Source organism: Pteropus medius, unplaced genomic scaffold (assembly GCF_902729225.1).
Source record: "Pteropus medius unplaced genomic scaffold, Ma_sr-lr_union100, whole genome shotgun sequence".
NCBI lineage: Eukaryota > Metazoa > Chordata > Mammalia > Chiroptera > Pteropodidae > Pteropus > Pteropus medius.
Genome location: NW_024344372.1, coordinates 1090988 through 1106109, shown reverse-complemented (window position 1 = coordinate 1106109; position 15122 = coordinate 1090988). Strand labels below are relative to the sequence as shown.

General features: G+C 36.9%; 1 protein-coding gene and 1 pseudogene across 1 annotated transcript in view; both read left to right on the top strand.

Annotated features, from left to right (window-relative positions):
* Positions 1-11542, top strand: part of FMR1NB (FMR1 neighbor) — a 35236-nt gene extending 23694 nt beyond the window's left edge. The window contains exons 5-6 of the mRNA XM_039870591.1: positions 9815-9966; positions 11470-11542. Of these exons, the coding sequence (XP_039726525.1) occupies positions 9815-9966; positions 11470-11486 (169 nt within the window). The 3' untranslated portion in view covers positions 11487-11542. The remainder of the gene's footprint in view (positions 1-9814; positions 9967-11469) is intronic.
* Positions 11543-11679: 137 nt separating this feature from the next.
* LOC120608691 (uncharacterized) lies at positions 11680-11798 on the top strand (annotated as a pseudogene).
* The last annotated feature ends 3324 nt before the right edge of the window (positions 11799-15122 follow it).

The following is a 15122-nucleotide window of genomic DNA, read 5'->3' as shown; positions in this document are numbered from 1 at the left end:
GTTCAAGGTAGCTTAGTTACTGAAATAATAAGAGAACCTCATTGTATGTGGATTATATGTCTGAGGTGTTCCTGTTGCAAGGACTCCAAGGGCAGCATTTGAGAATTCTGGAATAGTAGGTACTATTAAAAAGAACAGTTTATTAACAGGTAACTAATAACCTCATTGCCAAATGTAGTGGCCTTTTCTCAATTCCCATCCAACTTGACCTTTTTATGTCACTGTTGAGTTCCTTCTCGAAACTTTCCTTCCTTGGATTTCATTGTTTCCTGTACCATTCTGATCCATCTTAATTTGCTTTTCTTTGTTTTCCCAATTGTGGTTGTTTCTCAAAGCCTTATCTCATATACCAGAGAATATTACAAGTATCTAGCAGAAAGAATATTTACAAAGATCTGTGTTATATAGTTCTGCCTTTACTACCAGTTTTATGGAGAACTTAACTTCTTTTGGTATTGGTTTTCTCATAAGATTAGAGACTTGAGTTAGGTGATTTCTAAGGTCTTTTCTGGCCATAATATTCTGTGCTTCTCTGGGTGAATGACTCAAATATGAATTCTGGAGTTTCCACCTCTATCTGGTCCATATTGCCACCTACCCTCATGAATTAGATGTTCTGTTAGCTCTTTAAATGCAACATGTGCAAAGCTGAACTTATCTTCCAGATCATCTCCCCTTTCTGTCAGTGATTTCTTTAGTCTCACAGGCTTGAAACCTTGGAGTCATCTTTGACTATTTACTTTCTTTTATCCTTAATATATAATCTATTCTTTTAGTCTCCCTGTCATTTTTTGCGGGGGAGGTTTCCTTTGGAATGAGTCTGGGATTTGCCTCTTATCCCATTTTATTTTAACAGCCTAGTCCAGACCTTGTATACTTTCAGCTATCCTGGCTAAGTGGTTTCAGGAGAGGAGCAAAAGAGAACCAAGATTTATTAGTCTTCTAGGGCTGCTATAATAAAATACCACAGACTGGGTGACTTAAACAAAAGACATTTATTTTCTCACTGTCCTGTAGCTAGAACTCCATGATCAAGATGCCAGCTGATTTGGTTTTTGGTGAGGGCTCTCTTCCTGGCTTGTAGATGTCTACCTACTTGCTGTGTGCTCATATGACCTTTCCTTGATACATGCAAGAGGAGGAAGAGAGAGAAAGAACAAGCTCTCAGTTTTTAATAAAAAAAATAATTTTTATAATGATACCAGTTTTACCAATTGAGGTCCCAACCTATTACCTCATTTAACCTTAATTACTTCTTTGGAGGCCCCATCTGCAAAGACAACCACACTGAGAGTTAGGGCTTCAACATATGAATTTTAGGGGCTCAGGCAATTAGTCCATAAAACAAGGCTAGCTAGCATCCAAGGGAAAAGGCATGATTGGGAACCAAGGAACACATCAGAGATGTCCAATCCAAAGAGTTCATACAAGAGGGCAATAACTGGGATGAGGCTGCAAGTGGTGTTTGGGAAGTGGCTAAGAGTTGGGTCTTGGAGCAGTTTCCTGGTGCTTCAATAGGAATGTATGGCTGAGCCCTTAGGAAGGAGGGAATGAGTAAGGATGCTCGCCAGCCTGGTTTGGACACGAACTTGAACTCCTCATCTACTCTCCTTCCAATCCATCATGTAAAGTCCTGCCAGATGTATCTTTCTAAAATAGCATTATTTCATTTCTGTATATCATTTAATAACTAATGCATTCAAGAATATCTGGATTCCAGGCCTTCTGTTAGGACAAAGGTGAAGGACGAAAGGTGAATTAGATCATACTCTGTGCTCTCAAAGGACACAGTCTAATAAGGTATATATAATCTTCAAAGTAGAAAGTCATACTGCATGAAAAAATGTATAGAAAAAAACAATTAGCATGTTTGTTTTGGCCTTTTCTAGTTTATGTAAAGTTTTCCCATACATTGCCTTATGTGACCTTCAAAACAGGTGCAGGTAGATTGGTCCTCTTGCTCAAGATTACATAGTGATAGAGCGAGGATTTCATTCTGTCCTCTGAGTTCCTTGATTTTTTACTATAGAAAATAGGAAGAAAAGTAGATAAAAACACAATGCCATCTGATTGCTTCAGGTCTACTCAAAGGGCTGTGGCTTTCAGAGTTATCTATATTGGACTCATTCTATAACTTCAACAATATTTCTTGGAATACTCCATTAATCTTTTGCTCCAGCCGGGGAGCTATCTTTCCTTTGTTGGCATTCCCCAGGCTTTATCCTTGCCTCTGCTCCTTGCTTTGCCCATGTTGCTTCCAGATCTTGGTGTGATTATTCTTCATCACTTTCACTCATTGAAATCTTTTTGACCTTCAGATCAAAGCTACCCCAATTCTTCCATGTAATGTTCTGCAACTGATCCAGGTCCTAGTGTTTTCTCTTTTCTTGGAACCTTTTTCTGCACTTGTATTCTTATCCGCATAATCTAACATAATTATTCTTTGTTTCTCGTTAACAGTTTTCTTTCTCTGGCTAAATTGGAATTTCTATGAGGCTAAGGTGCCAAGATTCATACTTCTTTGAGTCTAGAATTGTGGTTCCCCAAATGGGGTCCCTGTACCAGTATCATCATCGTCCCCTGGCAACATGTAAGAAATGCATATTCTCAGGTCCCACCCCACGCCTACAGAATTAGACACTCTGGGTTTAAAGCCCAGCAATTTGTGTCTTAACAAGTCCAACAAGTTATTTTCATGTACATCCAGGTTTGAGAACCACTGGTCTCTAGACTAAGTGGTAGGCAGCTCAGTAAATAACGACTGGAATAATCTAATTAGTTGTTTCTGTTGCTCTTCTCTCTTTGTGACATGGCAAATGATAAGTTAAACTTGTAAAATTTCCTACCTATAAAATTGATGTTATGTTTTTAACTATCTTAAAGAATATATATTTATGTAATAAGTTAGAGTTTGTTAGGAAGCATGGGAAAATCAACCCACCAGTGTTTCTCAAACTCTGGTCTGTAGATGGCTTCTATCGAAGTAACCTTGGGAATATTTAATAATACAGATTCCCAGGCTGTACCCAAGAGATTCTGATTTAGTAGATCTGTGGTTTGGTCCTGAAATTTGTATTTTTTAAAGCACTCCAGTTTAACCATTTATTCTTTCTGCAGATATTTATTGCACGCCTCCTTTGGTCTAGGCACTTTCTAAGTGTTGTGTTCTACATTTGCTCGTCTTCTTGGGCAGCCTTGCTGTCCATGTTATGAGCCATCTAAGCTCATAGTCCCAGAGTTCTCTAAAGTACTCAGTTCAAGGAATCTCTCCTGTACTCTGCACTGGCCACCCATTTTTCATGCCCGTATCCTGAACCTTGACATTCACTAAAAATGCAGCCTCTGGGTCTCTGAAATCAAACTTCAAAATCCTACTCTCTTTAACCAAAGATGCCTTGTCCTCTAGGTTTTTCCTGTCTTTCCTCTTGCTTATACCTGTTCTCTTTGAGACCTCCAGGCTCTTTAACTCTCTGTTTTTCCTTGGTCTTCTAGCTTATTCTTTCTTTTTTTTCCAGCTTTATTGATGTATAATAGACAATTAATTGCTTCTATTTAAATTATACAATTCAATGAGGTTTTTTTTTTCCAATTATAGTTGGCATACAATAATATACCAGTCTCAGTTGTACGGCCTAGTGATCAGAGATCCATATAACTCGGAAAGCAATCACATCTAGTCCTCCTGTTCCCCCTTACATATTTATTACAACATTATTAACCATCTTCCCCATGTTCTAGTCTTCTAGCTTTTTAATGTCATCTGATTTTTTTTTTATCCAGCCTGAATCCTATTGCCTGATACATTATTTTTATATATACTGCATAATGAAAGGCCTACTTTGAATTCAGTATATTTTTATTTTATTTTTTTGAGTGAAAATCACTTTTATTTTATTTTTCTTCCAAGCATCATATATATAAGATGCCTTATATATATAATGCCTTATATATATATGATGCCATATATATATACATTTTATTTTTTTATTTTTCTCCTCCTTTGCCCTCCCGTCTGGTAACCACTAGTCCATTGTCCATGTCCATGAGTCTCTGTTTGTTTGTCCTACTCATTTGTTACTTTTAGGTTTATATCCCACATATAAGTAATATCATGTGATTTTTCAACTTTTTCTGTCTGGCTTATTTCACTTAGTATGATTATTTCAAGGTCCATCCATGTTGTTGCAAATGGTAGTATTTCATCTCTTCTTATGGCTGAGTAATATTTCATTGTATATATGTACCATAGCTTCTTTAGTCAATCATCTATTGTAGGACACTTTGGTTGCTTCCACATCTTGGCCAACGTGAATAATGCTGCTATGAACATCGATGTGCAAATATCTTTTCGGATATGAGTTTTCAAGTCTTTGGGGTAAATAACCAGTAGAAGGATTGCTGGATCATAGGGTAGATCAATTCTTAGTTTTTTGAGGAACCTCCATACTGTTTTCCATAGTGGTTGTACCAAGTTGCAGTCCCACCAGCAGTGTATGAGGGTTCCTGTTTCTCCACATCCTCTCCAACATTTGTTATTACTTGTCCTGTTGATTATAGCTATTCTCATAGGTGTGAGATGGTATCTCATTGTGGTTTTGATTTGCATTTCCCTAATAGCTAGTGATGTTGAGCATCTTTTCATATATTTGTTGGCCATTTGTATGTCCTCTAGGGAGAAATGTCTGTTCAGGTCCTCTGCCCATTTTCTGATTGGATCGTTTGTTTTTTTTGTTGTTATTGAGTCGTATGAGTTCTTTGTATATTTTGGATATTAGGCCCTTATCGGAGGTGTTGCTTGCAAATATATTTTCCCATTGGATGCTCGTCTCTTTACCTTGTTGATGGTTTCTTTTGCTGAGCAGAAGCTTTTTAGTTTGATGTCCCATTCGTTTATTTTTACTTTTACTTCCCTTGCCTTTGAGGTCAAATTCATAAAATCCTCTTTTAAGTCCAAGGTCCTTGAGTTTAGTTCCAGTGATTTTTCCTATTCATTTTATTGTTTCAGGTCTTATATTCAGGTCCTTAATCCATTTTGAGTTAATTTTAGTGTGTGGTGATAGACAACAGTCTAGTTTCATTCTTTTGCAGGTGGTTTTCCAGTTTTCCCAGCACCATTTATTGAAGAGGCTTTCCTTTCTCCACTATATGTTGGCTTTTTGGTCAAAAATTATATGCCCATATAAATATGAGTTTACTTCTGGAATCTTGATTCTGTTCCACTGGTGTGTGTGTCTGTTTTTCTGCCAATACCATGCCGTTTTGATTACCGTTGCTTTGTAGTATAATTTGAAGTCGGGCAGAGTGATGCCTCCAGCCTCATTCTTTTTCCTCAGAATGGCTTTGGCAATTTCGGGTCTTTTGTGCTTCCATACAAATCTGATGATTTTTTGTTCTATTTCTTTAAAAAATGCTAGCGGGATTTTGATGGGGATTGCATTAAATCTGTATAATGCTTTAGGTAATATGGTCATTTTAACTATATTGATTCTTCCAATCGAAGAACATGGAATATCTTTCCATTTCTTTGCATCCTCTTTGATTTATTTTAATAACGTCTTATAGTTTTCATTATATAGGTCCTTTACATGTTTCATTAGTTTTTCTTCCTAGGTATTTTATTCTTTTTGTTGCAATTGCAAAAGGAATTATTTTTTCTACTTCTTTTTCTGACACTTTGTTATTAGAGTATTTGAACATTGGTTTTGTATCCAGAAACTTTATTGTATTTGCTTATTGTTTCTAGTAGTGTTCCTGTGGAGTCTTTAGGGTTTTTTATATAGAGAATCATGTCATCCGCAAATAGTGACAGTTTGACTTCTTCATTTCCTATTTGGATGCCTTTTATATCTTTCTCTCGTCTGATTGCACTCTCTAGGACCTCCAATGTTATACTGAATAACAGTGGTGATAGTGGACAGCCTTGCCTTGTTCCTGATCTTAGAGGGAAGGTTTTTAGTTTTTCACCATTAAGTATAATGTTGGCTGAGTGTTTGTCATAGATGACCTTTATTATGTTAAGGTACTTTTCTTCTATAGCAATTTTGTTAAGTGTTTTGATCATAAATGGGTGCTGTATCTTGTCGAAGGCTTTTTCTACACCTATTGATATGATCATAGGATTCTTATTTTTTAATTTGTTTATGTGGTATATCACATTAATTGTTTGTGTTTGTTGAACCATCCCTGTGCCTCTGGGATAAAGCCCACTTGATCATGGTGTATAATCTTTTTAATACGTTGCTGTATTCAGTTCGCTAGTATCTTATTTAGGATTTTTACATCTGTGTTTATGAGAGTTATTGGTCTGTAGTTTTCTTTTTTTGTGTTATCTTTACCAGGTTTTGGTTTCAGAGTAATATTAGCCTCATAAAATGAGTTCGGAAGTATTGCCTTCTCTTTGATTTTTTTGGAAGAATTTGAGGAGAATAGCTATTAAATCTTCTTTGTATGTTTGGTGGAGTTCACTGGTGAAGCCATCTTGTCCTGGACTTTTACTTTTTTGTAGGTGTTGGATGATTGTTTCAATTTCCATACTGCTGATCAGTCTATTTAGATTTTCCAGTTCTTCTTGATTCAGTGTAAGAAGGTTGTATCTTTCTAAGTACTGGTCCATTTCTTCTAGGTTATTAATTTTGATGTTACATACTTTTTCATTGTATTTTTGTATGATCCTTTGTATTTCTGTGGTGTCTGTCATAATTTCCCCTTTTTCATCCCTGATTTTGTTGTGTCCTTTATTTTCTTTAGTGAGTCTAGCCAGGGGCTTGTCAATTTTATTAACTTTTTCAAAGAACCAGCTTTTTGTTGCATTTATTTTTCTGATACATTAATTAATTCATTTGTTCTAGATCCTTTGTTTCTTTGAAACTGAATCCACATCACTTCTTTGCTCCTAGATCTAGGTTCCTAGGAATTCCTAGAGAAAAGAATTCTCATAACTGTATAGATCGGTCTCACCAGAAATTCCCAGGGGGGGCACTTAGTGTTTCCAGCCACACTACTCTACTTCATGTTTACAAATGGTGTGCTGACTCGCCACTCTGAGCTTTTCACACAGTGTACTTACCCACTGATAGAAATACTCTTACACATCTCCCCATCTCCACTCTCCTTTATGTGGCTCACCCCAGACAGGATGCAGACCTCAGCTTATATGTCACCTCTAGGAAGCTTACCCAAACCTCCCGCCCAGACTATGTCAGGCTTCTTCTCATTTGTCTCCTACCAATCTACTTACCTCTCCTTGGATTATCTCAATGTGATATAGTTATCATCCTACATATCTGTCTTCCCTTCTAAATTTTAAGCTCCTCGAAGGCAGGTCCCACACCCTATTCATCTTTATGTCTATAGTACTTATAATAGTGTTTATTTCATAAATGAGCAAATGTGTCAGTGAGTGAGTGAATATGGAATAAGTTGATCTGTACATTTCAAGTGTGAGTATGCTGGCCAGGATATATGACATTTTATATGAAAAGAAGAAAATCACCTCTAGGACATTGAACAAATCATGTTACCCCTACTTTTCGCCTTTGGCATTCTCATTAGATATTGGGTAGACTATCTAACTTTGGATCTCAGTAATGAATATTAGAAAGCTGAACCTAAAACCAAGTCTTTTGCCCCTAGACCAGTGTGGTGGGCTTTGAAATAATAAGGCTTTGTTACATTTTTCTTTGTTAATTAAGGTGAAATGTGTACCATTAAACTTAAAGTAAAATCTATGAATAAAGAAAGCATAGTTATTTTAATCATATGAAGTAACATATTGAAGTTACATCTTTGGAAAAAAGATAGGTCCCCAATTTCTTATTGAAAATTCTGAAATTCTGAATTCTAAATTTTAAAAATCTAAATTTTGAAATTCTAAAAATTCTGCAAACCTGAAGCTCTTTTCCTAAGTCATTTGGCAGCAAAACCTGATCTGACCTGACCTGAGATACTTTCTTGTTGTTACGTAATGCTTAGAGTGAATATTCATATATTTTGTTATAGAAATATAACTGTGTTTGATCATGAGATGCTGCCCCAGACCCCATGGGAATATCATGTAATATTCAGCACATCATGTCATATTACCACTATAAAATCCAAAATATTCTGCATTCTGAAACACGTCTGGCCCTAGGGGACTGAGAACTATGTAGTTGTTTCAGTTATTATTTTTTGAGACTGTAGTTAACAGTACTGCAACATAAAGAGGCCATAGGTAAATCATATAAATATATTTTTGGCCTTCTCCCAGTATTTCATTTATGCTTGGAGACTTTTTTTTATGATTAATTGAGAAAAAGCTATTTATTTGCTCCATATCTGTCTTACCTAGTGTAGCTAGGTGACAGCCCAGTAATGCAGTTTTAGGGGAGAAAAGTGAGTATTACCTTCAAAGTCATCATTTTAAAGGCAGGCTTATCTATCTCTGGGCCCCACATGCTCAGAACCTGGGTGTTCTGTGTAGCTAAGTAGCACCATCAGGGACCATGCGCCTTATTCTGTACACCTAGCATTGAGCTGAGGGTAAGAATATGTATTTGTCATTGCCTCTTCATGATATTACACACAAATGTTTATTTTTTGAATTTCCATTCTTACCTTTGCTTTGAGTATTCCTGTTTTTCCTCCTTGGCTTGGGTTTAGGTCTTTAGAAAGTGAAAGCTCTATAAAAATAAAAATCAACTAATATGTCCTGAGCCCTCATTGGTTACTAGGTTCTACGAGGTATAAACAGTTACAAGGTAAGGCCATAGCCTGAAGTTATTTCCAGATTCCAGTGAGGCAAAAGGGACAGGTTAGCATAGTAGGTGGGAGATTGTGCTTTAAATTTAGACAGGCCTGGCTTTGAATCCTGGCTCTACTACTGAGTAGTCTGGTGACCATGAGCAAGTTGCTTTCCTTCTTGATGCCTCAGTTTCTCCATCTGAAAAATGGCAATGATGGAAATGGTACCTGCCTCATTAAGTCATGAAAATTAAATAAGATAGTGCACATGAAGTGTTTATACACAGGCCTTGATGTGTAGGAAGTCTTTCATACTGTTATTACTAATCATTATTCGCTAATGCTACAGTGTGGTCTAATTGAAAGAGTCAGACAGACCTGAATTCAAATGCTCACATCTCTGTTCACTAGCCGTATATGACCTTGGGTGAGTTATCTTATACTTCTCTGTGCCCCAGTTTAATTATTTGCAAAATAGAAAACATAATATCCACCTTATAGGATTGTTATAAGGTGTAAATGAGATAAGTTATGTAAAGCACCTAGCCAAGTTCCTAGCCTGTGATAGGCTCTCAAGTATTCCCTTTTACCCACTGTCCACACAAATGCAAGGAAGTACAGAATTGAATACCAAATGGTAGCATTAGTGGGCGAAAGTGCAAAATTATAAAATTGTACATGATAATGTATTGTGAACTATTACTATTTAGTTTTGAAGTTCATAGGAGGGAGGAATCCCCATAGGATAGGAGCGAAAGGGAAGGCTTTTTAGATAAATAATAGATAAGCTGAGTCTTGAAGGGTGGGTGACATTGATGTCAGCAGAGGGAAGTAAGATAGCATTCCTGTTGTGGAGGATCAAATGATCAAAATGATGCTGTATAGAGTAATAATAATGGTTATATATAATGATAAATATGTGGGGGCCAAGCATAATACTTTCTATCGGATTTGTTAAATTGATGAGTTAAACAATCACGTTGGAATGTGTAAACAGTTACGTGAGCAGATAGCCTTTTCATTATAACCTACCAGTGTTATTGTTCTGTCACTGTGGAGAAATAAGATTTCACGTTGAACTTCTATATTATAGCAAATGGGCCAATCCTTTACGAAGAAAAGCTAATCGAATGTTAAAGGGGTTGAAGAAACAAAAAAACAAACTAAAGAAAGATCCCCCACTGTTAGAGGCAGCAGTGGAAGATGAGGAAGAACTGAGTGATAAAAAGAAGCAGGAGACCAAAGGTAATTGACAATAGGATATAAAGTTGAAGTAATTAATATTTGATACTTGTTACTATCATCTTGGTTGGATTGATGCTTATTTTTTACTCCACAAATGCTTGGACCATAGGAGTATTGGCCTTTGAAATGATGTTACCGCTAGGGACATTTTGATGTTAGGAAGGTGGGCAAGAAATGTACCAAGTGGTTTGGGTGCCACATTATTTGTTATACATAGTTCAGTCCTTCAGGGAAAACGAACAGATGGAATCTGCCCCCTCTGACTCTGAGGCTCCACAATAGACACTCTTACTGAAAAATGGCCGCAGTTCACTGTGGGTGTTGACTACACCATATCTCCATGGGGAAGGAGCATAGCCTCAGGAGTCTGACAAATCTGGGATCGAATCCTTGATACAAGCTGTTAGTTTCAGCTACTTGTTCCCCAAACTTACACAATGCAGTATTAGAAGTGGTTAAGAGAAAGGATCCCAGAATCATATACCAGGGACTACCTGGGCCTCACTTGCACAGGTTTACATATTTCCTAGCCTTGGCCTGTATCTCCTCCTACTATGATAATTATGAAGGGCCAAGTAAGAATAAAATGGTTGGTGAGAAAAGAGGTATACTTCAGGGAATAGAGTACTGGACTGGGAGTCGGGAGACCCGGGCCATTAACTTGTGGCATTTCTGTAGGCAAGTAACTTAACCTTTCAGCTCCTTAATACAATCAGCTGAGGTTTCTGTGCACCTTAAACAAGGTAATGTATGTGCAGATGCTTTGAAAATTGCAATGTGTTACTCAAATTTAAGGTGTCCGTTTCTAGCCTCAGTTACAAAGAAGCAGAGGAATGGAATAACAGACCACTGAATTTAGTGTCAGGAGACTCTGACTCTAGCCCCAGTTGTGCCATTATTTAAAGTGGGAGCTTGGGCAAGTCCCTTAACTTTCCTGGGCCACAGTTTATGAAGCTGTAAAATGAGAGGTTTGGACTAGATGAGTAGGAAAAGTGACTTATCTTAGAAGAAACAAAAGAAAATCCTTATACAAGGTATTATATATATATATGTCTATGGTATTATTCATGTAAGGTAATGTAAGTATGTATAATAATCATACATGTATATTATTACACATACATATATAGTACTTTTTATAAGTTTAATGCAATGCAGTACATACATACACGTGTATGCACACATGCAGACACATATTTGACATCATAACTAGATTAACAAAAGTTGATTTCTGTAGGCCAAGCATAGATGTTAACTTTGTTACTCAGAAATTGTCATTGTAATGGTATTTGCTATAGGGTATTTTGTCTGTGTGCCTCACAGTAATATAAAATGATACAGTGGTAAAGTGGAAAAAGATAAGTTAATCATAAGGTTCAATATATAGAGTTTGAGAAATTTGTTGCAGTCATTTCCTTTTATAAGAAAGTATGATATATATACATACATATATATACTAGTCCTTTCAAGTTGTTTAACTCTCCTTCATTTTTTTTCCTGTAGCATTGCTGCCCCGTTAAGAAGAATGCAAAGCATTCAGTACACAGGAGACTGTCTCACTCATCTAAACCTGATGGAGCATATTAGAAGGATAAAAATTAGTTCATATTGTTGTCATGTTTACTTCCAAATATAAAATAAATAGTTCTGTTTTTCTGCATCAAACCAGAATCCAAATTCTTTTTTGTTAAAAATAGTTTCTATAGAGTTTTAGTATACGACTATGCCACTATGAACGTGCCCAATCTCATCTGATCTCGGAAGCTAAACAGGGTTGGGCCTGGTTAGTATTTGGATGGGGGATCACCTAGGAATACCAGGTGTTGTAAGTGGGAAAAAATTAGTTTCTGTAGAGTTTTAAAAACACATGAAAAGCACTAGTGGGATTTGAGGTCCTAGAGAGTGATGTGCTTTTTGCAATTTGAGTTGTATTATCAGTATATACTTCTGTTGGTGTTAAATAAGGCAGAGATTTCTTGTTGTTATTTACCTTTCAGCAAAGTGAGTAAGAACCAGTGATCACATTTCATTGTATATGATACTGTTTGTTTTGGGGAAAAGAGGTAAAAATATTTTATAGTAGGGTTCTTCTTTTTTATGATTTATAACAGTTTTTCACCATAAAAGTAGGATACACTCATTGTAGAAAATTTGGTAAATAAGGTCTATATAGAAGAAAGAAAAAAAAATCAACCATAACCCACTATCCAGAGCCAAACACTGTTGTTATCTTCTGTTTACTTTTAAAAGACAACAGCTGTTTTCCATGACATACACAAATTGATTTTTTTTAAAAAAACATGTATATCTATTTTTATGATTAGCTTTGCCCTTTTGAAATGTGTGGGGTTTAAGTTTACCTGGATTTGTTGCTCATTTATTCAACAAACATCGATTGAGCCCCTGAGCAAGGCAGACTTGGCCTTTCCTTCATAGAGCCCTACAGTCCAGGTGGGGAGGAAGCCAACTAAAGAGGTAGTGACAGGGTTGTGATAGGAGGAGCACCAAGTCCTCTGGGAGTGCATAGCAGGGACACATAGCTCAGACTTCAGGAACAGACATAAAATGAAAAGAAGGATCAGTAGGTTTTTGCCATGTAGCCACTGTATGGTGGGAATAATGATTCAGGGACAAAAGCCTAAGTGTATGAAATATTTGGAGCACTGCAAGTCATTCAGGATGATGGCAATTTCGACTTAGATGTTAGATCAGAATACAAGCCATATTACAGAGTTGGGTTTTATCCTTTGAGCAGGAGGAACCAATGAAGTGTTTTAAGTGAAGGCACGATATGCTTAGATCTGTATCCTTAGAGGTCACTCTGACTATTCTGCGGAGAATTGGAAGTGAGCAACCTTCTGGTCAAGGGAACCAGTTGCGAGGCTGCTGTATTAACATGGATGAGAAAATATGGTATGCTGGACTCCGGTAGTGGTACTATGGAGAGAAGTAAGTAGATTCAAAAGTTGTTTAGCATGTAGCGTCACTAGGACTTGGCAATTAATGTATGTATGGGGATAAATGAGAGAGTTTAAAGGGGAGCATGAATTTCGAGTTTACAGTGATGGGCCAACTGGAAAGAAATGGGATAATGAAAAGGAGGGCAAGTTTGGCAGGGGAAGATGAATCATTTTTGGATAGGCTTGAAGTGCTTAGGGGCCATCTAGGTGGAGATGTCAAGTAGGCAGTTAAATATATGTTTCTGGAGCTCAGGAAAAAAGGTCTGTTTTGATATAAAAGTTGAGAAATCATCAATATATAGATGATAATTGAAGTCACAGTGAATGGTTTAAACTGGAAGAATAAGTAAAAAAGAAGTTAGTGGAATAGAGTGCACAGGAACACAAGCGTTTAAAGGATGGTCAGAAGTGTTGTAGCTGTTAGTGGAGACTCAGGGAAATATGAGGATAAGCAGGAGAGAGCAGTGTAATGAAGTCCAAGAGAATGGCAGGAGGGAGTAATCGACAGTATCAAATGTTGATTCATTTCCATTGAATTTGGTAACATTGGCATCTTTGGCAATAGCAGGTTCAGTGAAAAGGCAGGAGCAGAAACTAGAGTTGCAGAGACTGAAAGGTAAGAAAGTAAGAGTGTAGACAACTTGTTGAAGAAGTCTGGCTTGAAGGGAATCAGAGAAATATTGGTACAGTGATTGGTAGTATAGGATGACGAGAAGAAATTTTTATGGTCGGAGAGGCGAGGAACCTTGAATATAAAGGTTGGGGATGTAGGGAAATTTCAGTCTGCCCTCCTGATCCCCACCTTACTATGCTTTGTTTTTTTCCATAGTGTTTTTCACCTTTGAACATACTCTATAATTTATTTATTATGCTTATTGTTTATTGTTTGCCTCCCCTACTGAATATAAGCTCTCCTGGGGCAAGACTTTTTGTGTGTTTTGGTCGGTAATGCATCCCAAGTGCCTAGGACAGTGTCCAGCATATATAGTAGGGGCTCAATAAATAAAATACCTATTGGACAATTATGTTAGAAACAAATATTTTTGTGGGGTTCTCCACTTTTGCTGCAATGAACGGGCATTCCAAAGTGAACTGAAATCTTAGAAAAAAAGTCAAATCATAGAACAAGTGATCACGAGAGTTCAGTAAACAAGTGGTTGCTTTTAAAGCTAATCCCTAATAATCTGGTATTGCTGCTCTAAATTAGGGAAAACTAAATGAAAAAGAACAACCAAAACAGTTCTTTGGGTAGAAATAAGTAAAACAACTACATAAGGAAACAAATACTTGAGAATATAAGATTGAAATTTTAGCAAAGCAGCTGCAATGTATAAAGAAGATAAACATAGTCTGAAGCAGTACTTTGAAAGCAATGAAGAGCTTCTGCAGCGGTCCTCCATCTAAGAGATTAGAAGCTAGGTCACAGGGTTTACTCAGGGGAGACAATGTGAGTTTAGAATGGCAATTGAACAATTAGAGATGCAGCATAAACGCTGGACCAGACATGAAAAGTTGAAGCAATTGCGGGTGGTTATCACTAAAGATTAAAAGCCAAAGAGACCCTCACATGTGCGGGAAGGAAAAAAGGCTGTTCAGAGTGCTGTCTCCAACACTAGTGCCTAATGCACTAGTAAATCATGGCTGCAAGAGATAGGTGGGTAGATCAGAATCCCGTCACTAACATGCAAACCTTAAGAATCACAATGATTTCCCTGAAGCTATCACCATATCTGTTCCAAATGAAAAGACACTAGATGAGAAGGACCTCTGATGCAGAGCTCGAACTTAAACTGATCAGAGTGACTGCTCATTCTTCCCAACTCCATCACCAAATGGTCAAAACCACCAAATGGTCAAAACCAGAGATCTTTCCACCTTAGCCCCTGGCCACTCAGACACTGGTAGAGAATCTGGATAAACGTCAGGTTCAGTGGCTACGAAAATGAGGACGTGACCACTTTTGGATATCAGCAGCACAGACGACGGAGAGTCTCCTTAATATAAAGACTTTTCCTTTGTATAATAAAGACACATTTTATTCAGTACGGTATTTTATGAATTCATATGTTTTTATTATTATTATTATTATTATTATTATTATTATTTTATGGTGACATTGGTTAATGAAATCCAGTAACTTTCAGGTGTACAATTTAACAGTAAGGCATAAATATATTGCATTGCATGTTCACCTCC